This window comes from Ctenopharyngodon idella, chromosome 15 (assembly GCF_019924925.1).
Source record: "Ctenopharyngodon idella isolate HZGC_01 chromosome 15, HZGC01, whole genome shotgun sequence".
NCBI classification, from domain to species: Eukaryota; Metazoa; Chordata; class Actinopteri; order Cypriniformes; family Xenocyprididae; genus Ctenopharyngodon; species Ctenopharyngodon idella.
This window is the reverse complement of record NC_067234.1, coordinates 36,784,097-36,804,859: the sequence shown is the minus strand read 5'-3', so window position 1 is coordinate 36,804,859 and position 20,763 is coordinate 36,784,097. Positions and strand designations below refer to the sequence as shown.

Genomic DNA, 20,763 nt, shown 5'->3' with positions numbered 1-20,763 from the left:
ACTGGCTGTCGTGTCGATGAGGGGGATGATCTAGTTGACACAATCTCTGCTGACACTTCAGGGCTGCGTTGTCGTCGTGTCTAGGCACAGGTCCTCAATCTAACCTGGATACGGCCCGGACCTGACTGACTATGGTAAACCTCAGGATAAACAGAGAGATTAATATTAGACTATTGTCCTCCTGTAGGAGTGTATTAGAGGTGCAAGAGACTGTTTCTCCAGTCAGAACCGTCCTTATATCACTATGAAACAATATCTCACATTCAGCTGTGTGTCTGTTCAGTCCTGAAGCACATGACAGTTTCAGTATGTGGCAATGCTTGTCATTATATCTCCTCTCCTGATCTGAGAACAGAGTGAATAACAAACTACAGACACTTGAACTACTATTTAAACTGTGTCATTGTTCTCTACAGGTTGAGGGATTGTGGAGTCACAGATGAAGGTTGTGCTGCTCTGGCTTCAGCTTTGAGATCAAACCCCTCACACCTGAGACATCTGGATCTGTCTGTGAATAAACTAGGACAATCAGGAGTGACGTTGCTGTCTGATCTGAAGGATGATCCACATTATAAACTGAAGACATTAAAATATTGCGAGTATATTTTCATTTAAAGCCTTTAAATTGACTCAAGTTCAGTAACAGCCTCATATGTGTGTAACTGGAGAATATAAGATCATTCAGCTCCACTTTAGTCTCTGTAAACTTTTTAATAAGAGTTTAATTCTGTGATGTGAATATGATCTATGAATACATCAGTGTTTTCATCTCTTACAGTGTCTCTGTGTGTAAGTGATTAATCATTTACTGTTATTAAAGGGTTCACACAAAAATGAAATTTCTGCCATTATTTACTCACCTTCATGTTGTTCTACACCCGTAAGACCTTCATTCATCTTCAGAACACAAATTAAGATATTTTGATGAAATCCGAGAGGGTTTTTTATCCTCCATTGAAAGCAATGAAATTACCACATTCAAGGTCTAAAAAAGTAGTAAAAACATTGTTAAAATAGTCAACATGACTACAAGTAGTTCAACCTTAATGTTATGAAGTGAAGAGAATACTTTTATGTCTAGAGTGGCGTAGCGTCTGGGTATGCAGGGTATGCACGTGCATGGGCCCGGGCGGTTTGGGAGCCCACTATTACGGGCTTAACCCCAAAGTAAGCTTATACTTAGGGCGTCCGGGTACCGTCCGCGTCGCGTAATTTTCATCATCAGGAGGGTTCACGGACGTCTGCACACCCCATCTGCGTGCAGCCCAATTTTTGAAATGAAATTAAATGTTGTCAATAACTTGCCTTTATCTATATTAAATGTACTAAAAATCATTAAGAAGCTGAAAAAAATGGACCATAAAATGGTCCATGCCATGTCTTAGCGATGATCTATTGTATTTGACCAGTATTCGCTTTTCTGTCATTTTTAAAGTGGGTTTCTGAAACTTATGCATGCAGTACAGAATCTTAAATGATTCATATTAGTTTTCTGAAAAAACGGCTACGTCTGCACATTTTAAGATACTGCACAAGATATGAATAAATGTAACTCGTACACTTCCTGGGGTGGATAGGCTACTTTTTATTCAACAAAATAAAATGCACATAAAACGTGATGGAAACATATTTGGAGAAGAAACTTCTAGTAAATTTATTAGGAATAAAACGTGCATTAAAAAAGTTTGTGACAGAATAATGAATTCATAACTGGAATAATATTCAGACTCATCGCATCTGAAATGATGCTATCATTCTGAAATTCCAAAGCCTGAGTCGAATCAGTCGAATTCAAACCAACCAACTGTATGTTTTATTGTAGGACTCTCAGTATTTAGAAGTCAGTTCAGTTTCCTCAGGATCAGCTGATGGTGAATAAGGAGCTGCTACAGAGATGAAGACACAGAGACACACAGCGATCACACTGACATGTGTGCTTGAATTTTATAGTAAAGCTCATGAAAATGAGTGCTGAAAACAGCAACTTCTTTTATTGTTTCAAATTTGTTAGATATTGATTATAATGTGGATGGTGTAACACTCAAAATACACTGCAAACGATTAAAGCAAAGTGAAAAAACAAGCCATAGACACATTTATTGTGCAATACAGACAGTGTTGGGACAGTGTTTTATTAAAGAGTCTGACTAAAGAAGAGACAGATGTTGTAAATTTGTCTACCAGCAGAGGGGCGACAAAGATTACGCAAACAATTTCACTGAACATTTATTTCTGTAAAATATTTTTTATTTTTGTATATAATGATCTATTAAAGTTTCCATCTAAATCTTCACATTCTTTTACTTTTTTCTTGTTTTTTTCCTCCTGCGTCTGAACAGTTAATTGCTTCTATATGTTGACACTTATTCCTCTTGATGGGAAGTATTTCTAAAGCCAACAACAAACAGCAGTGATACGACAGTGACTCTTACTTCATTCCTCACTTTATATTAAAAGGAAAAGAACTGCCTTCTGTTCATTTCATTTTGAAATGAAATGTATTTATTGTCCATTTTCATGGAAATTTGTCTTCTCAATAAGATCTATATAAGCACGTCTTTGCTCAAACCAAAACTACTTAATTTCCTCAAAATATAGACTAGACTTCTTATAAATACAGTCCATATTTACAGTTAAGTTCAAATGATTATCCATAAACAATCTAAATAGTTAAATTTTCATATATTGTCTGGTATATATTGTATTGTATCTGGCTATGTTGGTGTTGTGCTGCAGAACGGGGCAAAACTTAGTTACAGATGGAGCCTACAGTTACATGAAACCAAATGACACTGGAAAGAAAATTTTCACTGCATTCCAAAGCACTTTTTACTACACTACATTATAGAAAAAACAGTCTGTCGTTATTTTTTAACTTAAGATATCGACACCTTCTCAGAGACCATAGCAAAACACGATTCGTGAACTAATTATATTTTTCCGTGCGTTATTGATGGCTTTTTGAAAGACATAAAATAAATAATTTGCTCATCATCATTCCATGATCTGACCTACACAAACTACAAGCACATGACTGAAAGATGACGAGAGCAGTTGTGGGCGGAGCGATGCATGTAGCCACGCCTCGAACGCGACAGGAGAGTCAGTGCTGAGATTCTGACCGGTTCAAGCTGAAAATGGTCATTAATAGTGACGCTGAGGAGGCTGTAAAGAGTGTGAATTGCGGAGCGTCGTCGACGAATGGCGGATGCAGATACACACGTGGAGGTACATTTTCTGTTCGGTTGCTCAATTTCGCAGTTATCACGAGCCACTCTGTTCAAAGCCCGCTAGTCCCGTTATCGTGTCATGTTCTGATAAAATCGGACCATTCTAGCGTTTTATGCCTGGAGAGATTTTGTAAATGAGTTTAAAGTCATGCGAATCATTCCATTTCACAAAAGTTTATCATAACAGTAAGCAACTGACTGAGTGCAATAACTATAAAGACTAAATATGAATTTTAATAAATATTCGTTGTTGAGCAACCAGATTTACACATTAATTTTTTTTTATAAGAACAGTTGATAACGATTATGGGATTTTAAAAAGTCAGGAAAAATAAATGACAGTAACATGTTTACACTTCTGCTTTTGTTTTTCTTTACTATCTATATTTATCTTTATTATCCAATGATTTTATCCTGTTCTGCTTTACAATTGTGAAGTATATGCCGTTTATATAGTATCATTTATATATGAAAACGTTTTGGAACACAATGTGGATCATAAAATAATATTAATATAAATAAAATAATTATTTAGCACATGCATTTAACCAAATACACTTACAAATGCTACTAGTACTATAATAACCTAATAAAAATACTATGTTTCTGACATATTTAGATTTTGTCAGATCTGGTGCTGTTATCCACATTATTTCACACCTGCAGTGAAACATCAATTTTAGGGATCCCAAAATCCCAAGCAGATGCTGTCCAGTCCAACACCGACTGATGACCAGACCAGAGGTCTAATAAAAAATATATTTAATTTATTTTTCTATTTTTTTTACAAGCATACTGAACAAGTGCAAGGTGCGAGTTAAAAACAGCAAATGTTTCATTCAATGCATATAGGAATTATTAAATAACACATTACTGATAATACATCTAAATGATTAGTGATGCACTAAAATGAAAAGTCTGCAGTGGAAAATTCTGGGTATTTTATGTTTACAGTGTTGATGTTATTGTCCTGTCTGTGGTTCTGGTTCAGGTTACCCGTTGTATCGCAGCTGATAACCAGATTTGATTGTATTAACAAGGGAATGGCAGACCTGATACTTGATGCTCAAACAAATACTTGACCTCTGTTGCTTTCTCTTGATCTTTTTAACTGATTCTAAATGCTTAATGTGTTTATTTTAGACCAAATGGACGTCCACGTGCAAAGTCAAGAGCTGAATGAAGAGAAGAATCACAATGATGTTGCAAAAAAGAATTTATCAAAAAACAGAAGAACTGCAAAGACCAACAAGTCTTTCACTTGCCCTGAGTGTGGAAAGAGTTTCACACTAAAAGGAAGCTTTAAAAAGCACCAGCTAATTCATACTGGCGAGAAGCTTCACACGTGTCTTCAGTGTGGAAAGAGTTTCATGCTCAAAAGCCACCTTAACAGACACATGAGAATACACACTGGAGAGAAACCTCACGCATGTCAACAGTGTGGAAAGAGTTTTTCACAGAAGATTCATCTCAGTCGTCATCTGCGCTGTCATGAAAATCCATTCAGCTGTGATCAGTGTGGCAAGAAGTTTAGATCCTCGTCATATCTCAACAAACACCTGACAGTTCACGCAGTCGAGAGGCCGTACTTGTGTCCAGTGTGTGGAAAGAGTTTTTCACGGCTGGCCAATTGCAAAAAGCACCAGAAGATCCATTCTTCTGTGAAAACTCATGCTTGTGTGGAGTGTGGCAAGACCTTCACTACACGTGAACACCTCAGAAAGCATCTGAAAAGTCACTCTGAAGAAAGACCGTTCACATGCGCTCAGTGTGGATATGGATTCAAAGAGAAAGTCCACCTGGACAAACACATGAGGATTCACACTGGAGAGAAGCCGCACACATGCCATCAGTGTGGGAAGAGCTTCATACAGTTGTCAGGCCTCCGTTATCATATGCATCGTCACTCTGGAGAAAAAACATATAATTGTGATCAGTGTGGGAAGAAATTTACATCATCATCAATTCTAAAAAGGCACCTGATGGTGCATACGGACGAGAGGCTCCATAAGTGCTCTTTGTGTGAAAAGAGTTTTTCACGACCGGACAATCTGAAACAGCACCAAAAACTGCACGATGTTGTACGGGATCACATGTGTTTCGAGTGTGGGAAGAGCTTTACAGCAGCGAGTCATTTGACAAAACACCAAAGAATTCACACTGGAGAAAAGCCGTTCAGCTGCTCCCAGTGTGGAAAGAGTTTCACACAAAAAAGCCACTTAAACAAACACATACATATTCATAGTGGTGAGGAGCCGCAAACATCGAGTCACTATCATTGATCAAATACATAATCTGAGATTCTGAGAATGCAAATGTTTTTAATTTATTGTTTGGAAAAGTTGTTTTCACTCTATTGTTCAGATAAAGTTGTTTTTACTTTATTGTTCAAAAACAGTTTATATGAAATATCAAGATGTTTTTCTTTAATTTTGGCGAGCAGCAGAACAGAACTATTGCATTACTTTTCATACATTTATGTATTTTTATTATTGCGTTTATTCTACATCTTTCTTTAATTGAAAAGCCTCATTGTTAAGATGCGAAAGAAGAAATGTGTAAAAAATCTGTGAGAAATCTGTGCACTGCCAATTGTAAAACTTTGTTTCAGTCTGATAAACAATGATTGATGTGAAGTTAAAACTAAACTACCAAACTAAAAACAAAGATGAGTTAAATAAAGACAAATGTTTAATATGTTTCGTAAAGGGGGTTCAAAAACATGCATTTATCACATTAAAGGAAGAGAGAAAGTGAGAAGATCTGTCTGGGATGCGTAAATCTTTTTGAAGTAATATCAGTATCCGAAATCGGTGATCTCCAAAATGCGTCAAGAGCATTAAATGTTTGGCCTACCTTCATTTTCTTACACCATAATGTGATTGAACAACATGACTGAATGTATTGCTTTGCTGTCCAAATAAAATGAAGAGACAAACATTGTCTCTTTTAATAGCCTACTAAGATTATTTCCATAAAGAGGCACTTAATAACCCATATTACATTACAACATTACCGTATCGTCTACATGAGCCTTTGGTGCTTGAATCCCGGTAAAGTCCTCTTGCAGCCATTTTGTATGTTAAAACTTACAAGTCATTTGAATGAATGGTTGGACATTGCTATTGTTTTTGCACTGTGTGTGGAGTTTTCAGACAGTCCCTTACACACCATAAGCGAATGTTGAACCTAAAATAACTTTACTGCTCTTGAAGTTTGCCCTGCTCTACTGTATATCCTAACATTATATGAAGCGAATGACTGTAATCATTAACAGGCTAGAGATCGAGCGCTTCACAAATAAAAGTAAATGTTCAGAGTTCATGTTTCACCATTTAAACAGCCAGAATCGATTCTATATGGAGAATCAAATGTTTATAGTAACCTTTTTAAAAGCAAAGCCATGATTTTACCTGCAACTACTTGAAAGAAAAAGGTGGAGGAGGTTTTTTAATTTTAAAATGTTGATCAAGGTGAGTGTTCAGGTCTCCAGACGCTTTACAGGTGACTTTCGTATTAATATTTTCTCTGAAGGACATAATTAATTCTTTGAAATATATTTAATATTTTTCATTTTATTTCAAATTAACGTGGTTTCATTGGTGTTTCGTGTTGTCTGTGCTTTATTTTTTCTCCTCTTTGTCTTAATAATATACGACTAACATTGTGTGTTTGAGTCTCATGATCCTGTTACTCTGACTCTCAGGATCTGTTCAGCTGAATTATTGTTTGTTTGTCATTTCCATCCAGAGTCAGTGAAGATCAGATTCATCATGGACGACAAACAAACATTCAGAGATGAAGATTTTTCTCCAGGATGCAGGTACTTTGAGATGAAAGTCTCAAAAAAAAAAAAAAAAAACTGTTTTGTGTGTGTGTGTGTGTGTGTGTTTGTTTGAATGTTTTTAAGTTAAAAGTGAGAATTTTATTAAAACAGTAAGACCATAAAGGCTCTTCATAAAGGATTAAAGGGTTAGTTCACCCAAAAATGAAAATAATGTCATTTATTATTTACGTTTATGCCGTTCCACACCCATAAGACCTTCATTAATCTTCGGAACACAAATTACGACGAGAATATTTTTGGTGCGCCAAAAAAAAAAAAAAATAAATAAAATAACGACTTATATAGTGATGGCCGATTTCAAAACACTGCTTCAGAAAGCTTTGGAGCGTTATGAATCAGCGTATCGAATCATCATTCGGATCGCGTGTCAAACCGCCAAACTGCTGAAATCACATGACTTTGGTGCTCCGAACCGCTGATTCGACACGCTGATTCATAACACTCCGAAGCTTCCTGAAGCAGTGTTTTGAAATCGGCCATCACTATAAGTCGTTATTTTGTTTTGTTATTTGGCGCACCAAAAATATTCTCGTCGCTTTATAATATTAATATTGAACCACTGTACTCACATGAACTGATTTAAATATGTTTTTAGTACATTAATGGATCTTGAGAGAGGAAATGTCATTGCTGGCTATGCAGGCCTCACTGAGCCATCGGATTTCAACAAAAATATCTTAATTTGTGTTCTGAAGATTAACGAAGGTCTTACGGGTGTGGAACGGCATGAGGGTGAGTAATAAATGACATTATTTTCATTTTTGGGTGAACTAACCCTTTAAATCTGTTCTGTTACAGTTACATTATATCAGCAGAAGAGATCAGAACCAGAGCTCAGATTTGTGTCATATTTATATTATAATGTAGCGTTTTATATACAGTGCATTCATGCTAACGTATTCATATTAGATATTAAGCAAAGATGCATTAAGTACAGGTTTTGTATCAACATGGTGTAAATGTAAATATCATAAGTGTTTTTAATGATAAATGAATATTAATACAGTAATTCAAAGGATTCACTTTAATCTGTCTCTGTTATAGTTCAGTTCATCAGAAGAGATCAGAACCAGAGTCCAGCTGTGTGTCTGTGAGGAGTGACGCGTCTATGGGTCATCCACTAACGTTCAGGTAAAACATTTCTTTATTTTAAATTTAAATTATTTAGTTATTAGTTAGTTTTAACCTTTAGAAAGTGCACTTAAAAAGTTAATTAACAACTGTTGCCAAAATTATTACGGTCACCTTTATTTATATAGCGCTTTTTACAATGCAGATTGTGTCAAAGCAGCTTTACAGTGATAACTGGTATATATACGGTAATATCAAAGTGTCTGATTCTCTGATACTCATGATGTTTAAGGTCAATCCTGCCACCCAGATCAGCCGTAACAAAACCCATCTGTAAGAAGAATGACCAGTCTATGAATAAACTACAGGACTTTGATGAAAGCAGGTATCCTGGTGTCAGGTAAATTGTAGGGTTTTTATTGTTGATTTTGTTGCAGAGCATCATCACATGTTCCTCAAATACATTATTAGTAACCAACACATTTACTATATTAAAACAAGTGACAAGTGCACAGTCTGCACACCTACACGTTGCGGCTGATTTCAGGGTGTGAGTAACAAACACATTCAGAGTTCATTTTGAGCAGCAATTAGTCTACGAAAGAAAAGAAAAAGAAAAAACACTTTTCAGCAATATTTATGATGTTTTTTTTTCCAGAAATTTTCGTTACACTATTTACATTGTTGATTATATACAGGTGCTGGTCATATAATTAGAATATCATCAAAAAGTTGGTTTATTTCACTAATTCCATTCAAAAAGTGAAACTTGTATATTATATTCATTCATTACACACAGACTGATATATTTCAAATGTTTATTTCTTTTAATTTTGATGATTATAACTGACAACTAAGGAAAATCCCAAATTCAGTATCTCAGAAAATTAGAATATTACTTAAGACCAATACAAAGAAAGGATTTTTAGAAATCTTGGCCAACTGAAAAGTATGAACATGAAAAGTATGAGCATGTACAGCACTCAATACTTAGTTGGGGCTCCTTTTGCCTGAATTACTGCAGCAATGCGGCGTGGCATGGAGTCGATCAGTCTGTGGCACTGCTCAGGTGTTATAAGAGCCCAGGTTGCTCTGATAGTGGCCTTCAGCTCTTCTGCATTGTTGGGTCTGGCATATCGCATCTTCCTCTTCACAATAGATTTTCTATGGGGTTAAGGTCAGGCGAGTTTGCTGGCCAATTAAGAACAGGGATACCATGGTCCTTAAACCAGGTACTGGTAGCTTTGGCACTGTGTGCAGGTGCCAAGTCCTGTTGGAAAATGAAATCTGCATCTCCATAAAGTTGGTCAGCAGCAGGAAGCATGAAGTGCTCTAAAACTTGTATATGGCTGCGTTGACCTTGGACCTCAGAAAACACAGTGGACCAACACCAGCAGATGACATGGCACCCCAAACCATCACTGACTGTGGAAACTTTACACTGGACCTCAAGCAACGTGGATTGTGTGCCTCTCCTCTCTTCCTCCAGACTCTGGGACCCTGATTTCCAAAGGAAATGCAAAATTTACTTTCATCAGAGAACATAACTTTGGACCACTCAGCAGCAGTCCAGTCCTTTTTGTCTTTAGCCCAGGCGAGACGCTTCTGACGCTGTCTGTTGTTCAAGAGTGGCTTGACACAAGGAATGCGACAGCTGAAACCATGTCTTGCATACGTCTGTGCGTAGTGGTTCTTGAAGCACTGACTCCAGCTGCAGTCCACTCTTTGTGAATCTCCCCCACATTTTTGAATGGGTTTTGTTTCACAATCCTCTCCAGGGTGCGGTTATCCCTATTGCTTGTACACTTTTTTCTACCACATCTTTTCCTTCCCTTCGCCTCTCTATTAATGTGCTTGGACACAGAGCTCTGTGAACAGCCAGCTTCTTTTGCAAAGACCTTTTGTGTCTTGCCCTCCTTGTGCAAGGTGTCAATGGTCGTCTTTTGGACAACTGTCAAGTCAGCAGTCTTCCCCATGATTGTGTAGCCTACAGAACTAGACTGAGAGACCATTTAAAGGCCTTTGCAGGTGTTTTGAGTTAATTAGCTGATTAGAGTGTGGCACCAGGTGTCTTCAATATTGAACCATTTCACAATATTCTTATTTTTTGAGATCCTGAATTTGGGATTTTCCTTGGTTGTCAGTTATAATCATCAAAATTAAAAGAAATAAACATTTGAAATATATCAGTCTGTGTGTAATGAATGAATATAATATACAAGTTTCACTTTTTGAATGGAATTAGTGAAATAAATCAACTTTTTGATGATATTCTAATTATATGACCAGCACCTGTATATTGAGTTGTGGAGTCTGAGTTATATACTTTACTTCATTCAATAGATTTTTTTTCTTTTTCTTTTCTGTCGTTCATTTATAGTGATTATACTGTTTAATTTAATTTGTTATGTATACGTTGAACTTCCTCTCTTCTGTTTGTCCTGTGCAGCACAACCAGGTGATTGTCATTAGACTAATTATTTGCTGCTCAAAATGAACTCTGAATGTGTTTGTTACTCACATCCTGACAAAGGCAAAATCAGCCGCGACGTGTAGGTGTGCAGACTGTGCACTTGTCACCTGTTTTAACATTTAGCCATGATGAAATTAAGGCTTTTTAAAAACGTTTTCCATGTGATTCGAGTGCCTTGGACCATCCTTAATTTTACGAAATGTGGTATTCTAATTTTACAGCCATGAAGTCCTCAACACATTGAGATCAAATCTGAGAAAGAAGTTTGAGTGTTTGTATGAAGGAATATCAAAGCAGGGAAACCCAACACTCCTGAATGAGATCTACACAGAGCTCTACATCACAGAGAGTGAAAGTGGAGAGATCAGTAATGAGCATGAGGTGAGACAGATTGAGACACAGTCCAGGAGAGCAGAAACAGAGGACACACCGATCAAATGCAGTGACATCTTTAGATCTTTACCTGGACAAGACAAACCCATCAGAACTGTGCTGACAAAGGGAGTCGCTGGCATTGGAAAAACAGTCTCTGTGCAGAAGTTCATCCTGGACTGGGCTGAAGGGAAAGAGAATCAGGACATCCAGCTCATATTTCCACTTCCTTTCAGAGAGCTCAACTTGATGAAGGACAAAACACTCAGTCTTTCAGATCTTCTTCATGTCTTTTTCCCTGAAACAAAAGAAATGGAAATATCCAGTGACAAATATAAAGTGTTGTTCATCTTTGATGGTCTGGATGAGTGTCGTCTGTCTCTGGATTTTCAGAGCGATGTGAGGTTGTGTGATGTGACTGAATCAGCCTCAGTGGACGTGCTGCTGATGAACCTCATTGTGGGGAATCTGCTTCCCTCTGCTCTCATCTGGATCACCTCCAGACCAGCAGCAGCTGATCTCGTCCCCTCTGAATGTGTCCATCGAGTGACAGAGGTACGAGGATTCAGTGACCCACAGAAGGAGGAATACTTCAGGAAGAGAATCAGTGATCAGAGTCTGGCCGACAGGATCATCTCACACCTGAAGTCATCAAGGAGCCTCTTTATTATGTGTCACATCCCAGTGTTCTGCTGGATCTCAGCCGCTGTTCTAGAGAAGATGTTGAGTGAAGCAGAGAGAGGAGAGATTCCCAAGACTCTCACTCAAATGTACACACACTTCCTGATCCTTCAGACCAACATCAAACATGAGAAGGACTATGAGAAGAAAGTGAAAGATGAAGACATGATCCTCAAACTGGGGAAAGTGGCTTTTCAGCAGCTTGTGAAAGGAAACCTGATCTTCTATGAGGAAGACCTGAGAGAGTGTGGCATTGATGTGACAGAAGCATCAGTGTACTCAGGATTGTGCTCTCAGATCTTCAGAGAGGAGTTGGGCTTGTATCAGGGGAAAGTCTTCTGCTTTGTTCATCTGAGCATTCAGGAACATCTAGCAGCTCTATATGTGCACCTCTCCTGTACAAAAAACAACAGAAATGTGTTTGACCAAATCACCAAACAGAGTTTGCGATCTAAAGTTAAGGAAAAGTTTCAACTCGTGTTTAAACGTGATTCATTATCTGAGCTGCATCAGAGAGCTGTGAATGAGGCTCTACAGAGTAAAAATGGACATCTGGATCTTTTCCTGCGGTTTCTTCTGGGTCTGTCAGTGGAGTCTCATCAGATTCTCCTACAAGGTCTAATGAAACAGACAAGAAGCAGATCAGACAGCAATGAGGAAACCATTGAGTTCATCAAGATGAAGATCAGGACCATTGACTCTCCTGAGAAATCCATCAATCTGTTCCACTGTCTGAATGAACTGGGTGATCATTCACTAGTGGAGGAAATACAACAGTATCTGAAATCTGGAAGAATAAAGGAATCCAAACTCTCTTCATCTCAGTGGTCAGCTGTAGTTTTTGTGTTGTTGACATCAGAGAAGATGCTGGATGTGTTTGATATTAATAATTTTGTTGTAACAAACAATAAAGCTGAAAAACTAAAGGTTCTTCAGAAGCTGCTGCCCGTGATGAAAGAATCCAGATCAGTTCGGTAAGTATCACTGAGAACAATCACTTCACTGTAAAACATTAAGAAAATAAAAGTTCATAAATCTTCCGTGCTGCAGATGTTGTCCAGAGTTTAGTGGTCAGTATTTTGATGTGTTTTCTAAACCGTGACAATGTAAAATTCCTTCAGACATTCAAACAAAGTCAGAGAATTTGTGTATGAATAAATAATTCAGGTTTACCAGTTGAATGCTTTTGCACATAAAGAAGGAATTTAAATATTTAAATATTAGAATTGGAGAAACAGCTCATTTATCAAGTAACTCAAATCTCCTAAAACATTTGATGTGTGGTTAAAATTGCAGAGTCATACATTTTAATATTAATAGTCAGATGGATGATTAAACATTTACCTGAACTTTAGCTTCAAGTTTATTAAAACATTTAACATTTAATTTTTACTGTGAGATGAACAATTAAGTTGCTAAGAATTGAAAGTTGTTGGATAGCTATTTGATAGTGTTTAACTATTATGTTATTTGATTTTCATCTCTCTTCAGGTTGAGTTATTGTGGCGTCACAGATGAAGGTTGTGCTGCTCTGACTTCAGCTCTGAGATCAAACCCCTCACAGCTGAGAGAACTGGATCTGTCTGAGAATAAAATAGGAAAATCAGTGAATCTGCTGTCTGATGTACTACAGGATCCTCACTGTAAACTGGAGAAACTGTGGTAAGATCAAATTTGACTCTCACACATGAATCACAATGTAAAGTATATTTGAAGTGTTCAGCCTCTTTCTGCTGCTGATTGAGCTGTAAATGATTGAACACATGATCTGCTCCTCAGTAAAGTGTGTCACGTCCCAGAGCGTAATTGTTTTTATTTTGCAATGCAATGATTTTGTGGTGGTGGGTTTTTTTTTTTTTTTTTTTTTTCCTCCTTTCTCTCTTTTTCTCTCCTCAATGCAAAGCTTAATGGAGATCAGCTGACACTAGTTAGTATCAATTCCTGGGTTCCACTGATTGGTTGCTGGGTGGAAGAGATTGTGAATAAAGCTGGAGAGGAAACTCAGTATAGGGAGAGGCTCTTTTGTTTCCAGGCTGCTAAGACTGTCTTCTCCTGCCCCAGACATGTGTGCTAAAATTGACTTTATATCTCCTTGTTGGTTGTTGTGTAGTTTATTGTTAACTTAAGCAGACTTGGCTAATTGATTTCCTAAACTTCCTTGACATTCCTAAAAGAGTTTTTAGTTGAAAGGGTTTCTAATTTATTTCGTTTTAGTTCATATAGGAAGCAGTAGGGAGGTGAATGCCATTTTTTGTTTGTCCATGTTTTTTCCTGTGTTTGGCTAGAGAGGGAGTAAGGTGATGGGAACTAGTGATGGGAAACAGAGACTTTCTGAAGCGTTTGAGGCTTTCATCAAATTGTGCTGAAAAAAGGTTCATTACTCAAAGCTTTTAACACAGTGCGCATTAGCGACATCTGGTCACCATATCTAACAAATCGGGGAGCAGGTTTGAAAAAGCACGTGACCAGACAAAGCTTGGGAAGACCGTGACATACGGGATCAATACAGTTCTGTCTAATCTGATCTAATCTCATCTAAATTCATTTGTGACAATGAGACCACAACTCGTGTCATATGTAGCCTAGTCATTGGATTCACATATTGATCAATAATATAAAATATATAATGATGTGATCATAATTGACTTGAGCAGTTGAAAAAATATTTTGGGTGAGCTGTTTAACCCTTATGTTCTGTTCAGGGTCTCCGAGACCCCAGCAATAAAACATGATTAAATGCATTTTCATTTTATGCATCAGGTGAAGCGCCATTTTTTTCAAACCAGCCCTGCCGATTTTCCAATACTACATGACGTTTGAAGCTTCAAACGTCATCAATCACATGGTATTGTCATTTTGATACAAGCATTGGTACATTGTGTGATACAATTGTGCTTTGAAAACTGCGTCGGAGCATCGGAGCCCCTGTATCAACCGTCCCATCACTAGTAAGAACTTTGTTCATGTTGAATTTTATTTTGAAAGGTTAGAAATTGTTCCCCTCAAAGCCAGAACTTTATTATTTTGGCCTCATCCCCTCCTGAAGCCTTTTGATGCTTCCCTTTTTGTACATTGGACTTACCAAATAAAATCTCACTTTTGAGTGTTTCAAACATCTGTAATTTATTTATTTATTTATTTTTTAGTGTAGTGCTGGGACAGGAGAGGAGAGCTCTTGGTTGTCTGTTAAGTTGTCACAAACTTCTTTGTTACTGCTTCCCTGACCCCTAGACCGGGAAAATTAGTCACACTGAAATACACACTCTCACACACAATCAACAATTCAATCTCTTGACTTTAAACAGACTCAAGCTCAAAACAGTCTGAGAAACGAAGAACATGCTGGATTCATTCTCACTGTTCATCTCTCTGCGTTGACTTTCTAAAATATTGTTTTTAATTTTGTAAAATCACACACAGACACACACAGTCTGTAACATTTTAGATCTCAGTGATTTCTCACACATATTGATTTGTGCTTTAAGTTTGTACTTTCTCTTTAATAATGGATTCACTGCTAAACTGATCTGAACTGATCTGAGAGAGTGAAGAGTGTGTCTTTCTTCTCTACAGGTTGGAGGATTGTGATATCACAGATGAAGGTTGTGCTGCTCTGACTTCAGCTCTGAGATCAAACCCCTCACACCTGAGAAAACTGGATCTGTCTAAGAATAAAATAGGAAAATCAGTGAATCTGCTGTCTGATGTACTACAGGATCCTCACTGTAAACTGGAGAGACTGTGGTAAGATCATATTTGACTCTCACACATGAATCACAATGTAAAGTATATTTGAAGTGTTCAGCCTCTTTCTGCTGCTGATTGAGCTGTAAATGATTGAACACACGATCTGCTCCTCAGCAGTGCCGATCCTACACTTCTGGGGGAACTAAACAAAACTTTGTGAAGGGGTCCCTGTCAGTGAATTCTTAAAAACCCCAAATTTCCATAAACTTGAGTAATAATTACAATGGTTTTCAGTATGCAAGCTGCACGGTCAGTATTCTATACTAATGGAATTAAAACATCAAGGAAACAAACTGCAAGTTATACAAAACATATATAAATATGTAAAGGGAAACCCGTTAAAACAACTTAAATTCGTAGTAAGAACAATTAAGTAAAAAAAAAAAATCAATTTAAATAAACACATTTTTTTATTGACAGCTAAATAAATGCTTTTTTAATAGTCATGCTCTGGCACCATCTAGCTGTCAGAAAAACTATAACACACAGCCGAATTAGCTTTCTAAATGCGTGACAACATTACAGCATGATAAATAAAAAAAGGCATGGTTGTTTCAACTCAATTTTGGGTCAAATATGGACAAATTCAACCGTTGGGTTTTTTTTTTTTTTTTAATAATATTTTTAACCCAATGCTTGGGTTTGTCCATTTCGAGACAAATCTGGGTTGAAACAACCCAGCATTTTTTAGAGAGGTTTAGGTAAACATACGAAAATAAATCAATAATTCTCCAAATGAGCTAATTTTAGACTAATAGGTATTGTTTTTAAAGTACCTGAATCACACGACAGCTTGTAATACTGAACAGGAATATTTATTTCTCTTTAAACCATGCATAAAAACGTTTTGATTATTAATGTGTATGTGACTTGCTTATGAATTTATTGCTTTGTCAAAACTAAATAAGAAATTAAAATGTTACAAAAATACATACTTTCTTTGTTCTTGGCACTTTTTCTCTGTTCCAGAAGGATAGTTTGGTTTTGCAGCCGTAGTCATGTCAAGACGCGTGTTATTATCTGTCACACTGCATGATGTCCGAAACAGTTACTGAATAAATATAAATCATTATTAATAATATTTCCACATGACTCCGCAAATGTTTAGTAGACACCGCACATATACAGGTGCTGGTCATATAATTAGAATATCATCAAAAAGTTTATTTATTTCACTAATTCCATTCAAAAAGTGAAACTTGTATATTATATTCATTCATTACACAAAGACTGATATATTTCAAATGTTTATTTCTTTTAATTTTGATGATTATAACTGACAACTAAGGAAAATCCCAAATTCAGTATCTTAGAAAATTAGAATATTACTTAAGACCAATACAAAGAAAGGATTTTTAGAAATATTGGCCAACTGAAAAGTATGAACATGAAAAGTATGAGCATGTACAGCACTCAATACTTAGTTGGGGCTCCTTTTGGCTGAATTACTGCAGCAATGTGGCGTGGCATGGAGTCGATCAGTCTGTGGCACTGCTCAGGTGTTATAAGAGCCCAGGTTGCTCTGATAGTGGCCTTCAGCTCTTCTGCATTGTTGGGTCTGGCATATCGCATCTTCCTCTTCACAATACCCCATAGATTTTCTATGGGGTTAAGGTCAGGCGAGTTTGCTGGCCAATTAAGAACAGGGATACCATGGTCCTTAAACCAGGTACTGGTAGCTTTGGCACTGTGAGCAGGTGCCAAGTCCTGTTGGAAAATGAAATCTGCATCTCCATAAAGTTGGTCAGCAGCAGGAAGCATGAAGTGCTCTAAAACTTCCTGGTATACGGCTGCGTTGACCTTGGACCTCAGAAAACACAGTGGACCAACACCAGCAGATGACATGGCACCCCAAACCATCACTGACTGTGGAAACTTTACGCTGGACCTCAAGCAACGTGGATTGTGTGCCTCTCCTCTCTTCCTTCAGACTCTGGGACCCTGATTTCCAAAGGAAATGCAAAATTTACTTTCATCAGAGAACATAACTTCGGACCACTCAGCAGCAGTCCAGTCCTTTTTGTCTTTAGCCCAGGCGAGACGCTTCTGACGCTGTCTGTTGTTCAAGAGTGGCTTGACACAAGGAATGCAACAGCTGAAACCCATGTCTTGCATACGTCTGTGTGTAGTGGTTCTTGAAGCACTGACTCCAGCTGCAGTCCACTCTTTGTGAATCTCCCCCACATTTTTGAATGGGTTTTGTTTCACAATCCTCTCCAGGGTGTGGTTATCCCTATTGCTTGTACACTTTTTTCTACCACATCTTTTCCTTCCCTTCGCCTCTCTATTAATGTGCTTGGACACAGAGCTCTGTGAACAGCCAGCCTCTTTTGCAATGACCTTTTGTGTCTTGCCCTCCTTGTGCAAGGTGTCAATGGTCGTCTTTTGGACAACTGTCAAGTCAGCAGTCTTCCCCATGATTGTGTAGCCTACAGAACTAGACTGAGAGACCATTTAAAGGCCTTTGCAGGTGCTTTGAGTTAATTAGCTGATTAGAGTGTGGCACCAGATGTCTTCAATATTGAACCTTTTCACAATATTCTAATTTTCTGAGATACTGAATTTGGGATTTTCCTTAGTTGTCAGTTATAATCATCAAAATTAAAAGAAATAAACATTTGAAATATATCAGTCTGTGTGTAATGAATGAATATAATATAGAAGTTTCACTTTTTGAATGGAATTAGTGAAATAAATCAACTTTTTGATGATATTCTAATTATATGACCAGCACCTGTATTTGCATGTTGTGAAGAAATATTTACATTATGGTAAATTACCATCGTGTTTACACAGCTCTGAGACATTTTAGATCTCAGTGATTTCTCACACATATTGATTTGTGCTTTAAGTTTGTACTTTCTCTTTAATAATATATTCACTGTTAAACTGATCTGATCTGAGAGAGTGAAGAGTGTCATTGTTCTCTACAGGTTGAGTGATTGTGATATCACAGATGAAGGTTGTGCTGCTCTGGCTTCAGCTCTGAGATCAAACCCCTCACACCTGAGATTACTGGATCTGTCTAGGAATAATCTAGGACAATCAGGAGTGAAGTTGCTCTCTGATCTGAAGGATGATCCACAATATAAACTGGAGAGATTATTGTATTGTGAGTATATTTTAATTTAAAGACTTTAAATTGACTCAAGTTCAGTAACAGCCTCATGTGTGTAACTGGAGAATATAAGATCATTCAGCTCCACTTTAGTCTCTGTAAACTTTTATAATAAGAGTTTAATTCTGTGATGTGAATATGATCTATGAATATATGAGTGTTTTCATCTCTCACAGTGTCTCTGTGTGTAAATGATTAAGAGAGAGTTGTTGATCATTTAATGTTACACAGATATATATGATGTTATATGATCTATATTCACATCATTAATCTATTAGCTGTTTTTTCATTCATATCTCTGGCTGTAATATGAATATATAATATCTCTGCTGTGTTTCTCTGAAATGATCTGATGTGATGTGACAGCAGTAATGTCTCATACTCATATGTGACTGTCTGTGTGTTTTATTGTAGGACTCTCAGTATTTAGACGTCAGTTCAGTTTCCTGAGGATCAGCTGATGGTGAATAAGGAGCTGCTACAGAGATGAAGACACAGAGACACACAACGATCACACTGACATGTGTGCTTGAATTTTATAGTAAAGCTCATGAAAATGAGTGCTGAAAACAGCAACACTGAATTTTCAAATTTGTTAGATATTGATTATAATGTGGATGGTGTAACACTCCATCCACAATGGAGTCTGACTACAGGAGACAGATGTTGTAAATTTGTCTACCAGCAGAGGGCGACAAAGATTACGCAAACAATTTCACTGAACATTTACTTCTGTAATATATTTGTGTTATTTATATACAGTAGTCAACATTTGAAGTGGATCAAAAAAGTTCAGCAAAGTTGTCCTAAGAACTAAGTTGTCTTAAGAAGAAGGTTTTAGGACAACTTTGATGAAAGGTTTTGGTCCACTTTCAATTGACTACTATATTTTTTTATGTGATCAGCTATTAAATGTTTCTATCTAAATCTTCACATTCTTTTACTGGTTCTTGTTTTTTCCTCCTGCCTCTGAACAGTTAATTATTTACTGATATATGCTGACACTTATTCCTCTTGATGGTGTTTTGTGGTGTGCACTTATTGTTCTTCTTAAACTTTGCCACCTACGTCTGACCAGCTATTGCTATAGTGTTTACTTTCTCTTTCCCTTTTCCCAAATTATTCCAGCTCTAACCAAATATATATACTTTTCTAAAATTTTCCTTTCCAGCAATTTTCCTTTAGGATTCTAAAGTCCCTTACACTTTACAGTGTATAATAAGTACTGCCTTCTTCTACTTATATATTTCTATCTGGCAATTCTCTCTAAAGCATCTATCATTGAGGGTTTTCATTTACTTCACCTATCTTCTAATGCTCTATACCTAGTGGTTTCATCTACTACCTAGTGGATTCATCATGCAATTATATGCAGATAGGAAAATCCCATAATTTTCAGTAGGGATGCACCGATACCGATACCAGCTTGTGTACTTGTACTCGTAAAAATACCCTCGATACCAAAGACCGATACCTCACGTGACGTAACTGACAGAATTTTCCACAATTTTTTCACCGACGGCAGCAGCAGAAACAATGTCAGCCTTAGGGGTGTGGAAATACTTCAAAATTAATGATGACAACCCACACATTGCGAACTGCATGCTTTCAATCACAATTCGTATTTCAAATCCAAGAATGATCAAATTATTTTTAGATGATGCTAATTTGTTACATTTTTAAGTACTACTTCGGTAATCTATTTTTGTTGAATACTATGTTGACCTGTTATGATTAAATGTCAAATTCAATTAACTGTATTTGAGTTCTACAGATACACACACATAGAAAGTAGTTAGATAAGTAAATATTTGTAATTATGACAAATAAAGAAAACAACATACAGGTGCTGGTCATATAATTAGAATATCATCAAAAAGTTGATTTATTTCACTAATTCCATTCAAAAAGTGAAACTTGTATATTATATTCATTCATTACACACAGACTGATATATTTCAAATGTTTATTTCTTTTAATTTTGATGATTATAACTGACAACTAAGGAAAATACCAAATTCAGTATCTCAGAAAATTTGAATATTGTGAAAAGGTTCAATATTGAAGACACCTGGTGCCACACTCTAATCAGCTAATTAACTCAAAACACCTGCAAAGGCCTTTAAATGGTCTCTCAGTCTAGTTCTGTAGGCTACACAATCATGGGGAAGACTGCTGACTTGACAGTTGTCCAAAAGACGACCATTGACACCTTGCACAAGGA

General features: G+C 36.9%; 1 protein-coding gene and 1 long non-coding RNA gene across 6 annotated transcripts in view; one reads left to right on the top strand and one right to left on the bottom strand.

Annotated features, from left to right (window-relative positions):
- LOC127495151 (NACHT, LRR and PYD domains-containing protein 12-like) overlaps positions 1–19,472 on the top strand; it is a 105,442-nt gene extending 85,970 nt beyond the window's left edge. For 4 of the 5 annotated variants that reach the window (XR_007925075.1, XR_007925072.1, XR_007925074.1 and 1 more), the window contains 2 exons: positions 417–3,228; positions 4,374–6,188. Coding sequence is in view for 1 of the 5 variants with exons in the window: in XM_051861755.1 (XP_051717715.1) it covers positions 417–445; positions 18,384–18,533; positions 18,954–18,955 (181 nt within the window). In the remaining 4 variants the exon portion in view is untranslated. Of the gene's footprint in view, positions 1–416; positions 3,229–4,373; positions 6,189–18,383; positions 18,534–18,953 lie in introns of those variants that run through there. The other variant, XM_051861755.1, reaches the window with a different exon arrangement.
- LOC127495225 (uncharacterized) lies at positions 4,429–6,697 on the bottom strand. Its single transcript, XR_007925092.1, has 2 exons — positions 6,247–6,697; positions 4,429–5,138 (listed from the first exon to the last, which is right to left on the bottom strand). It is a non-coding gene; the product is annotated as an uncharacterized LOC127495225 (long non-coding RNA).
- Positions 19,473–20,763: the final 1,291 nt, after the last annotated feature.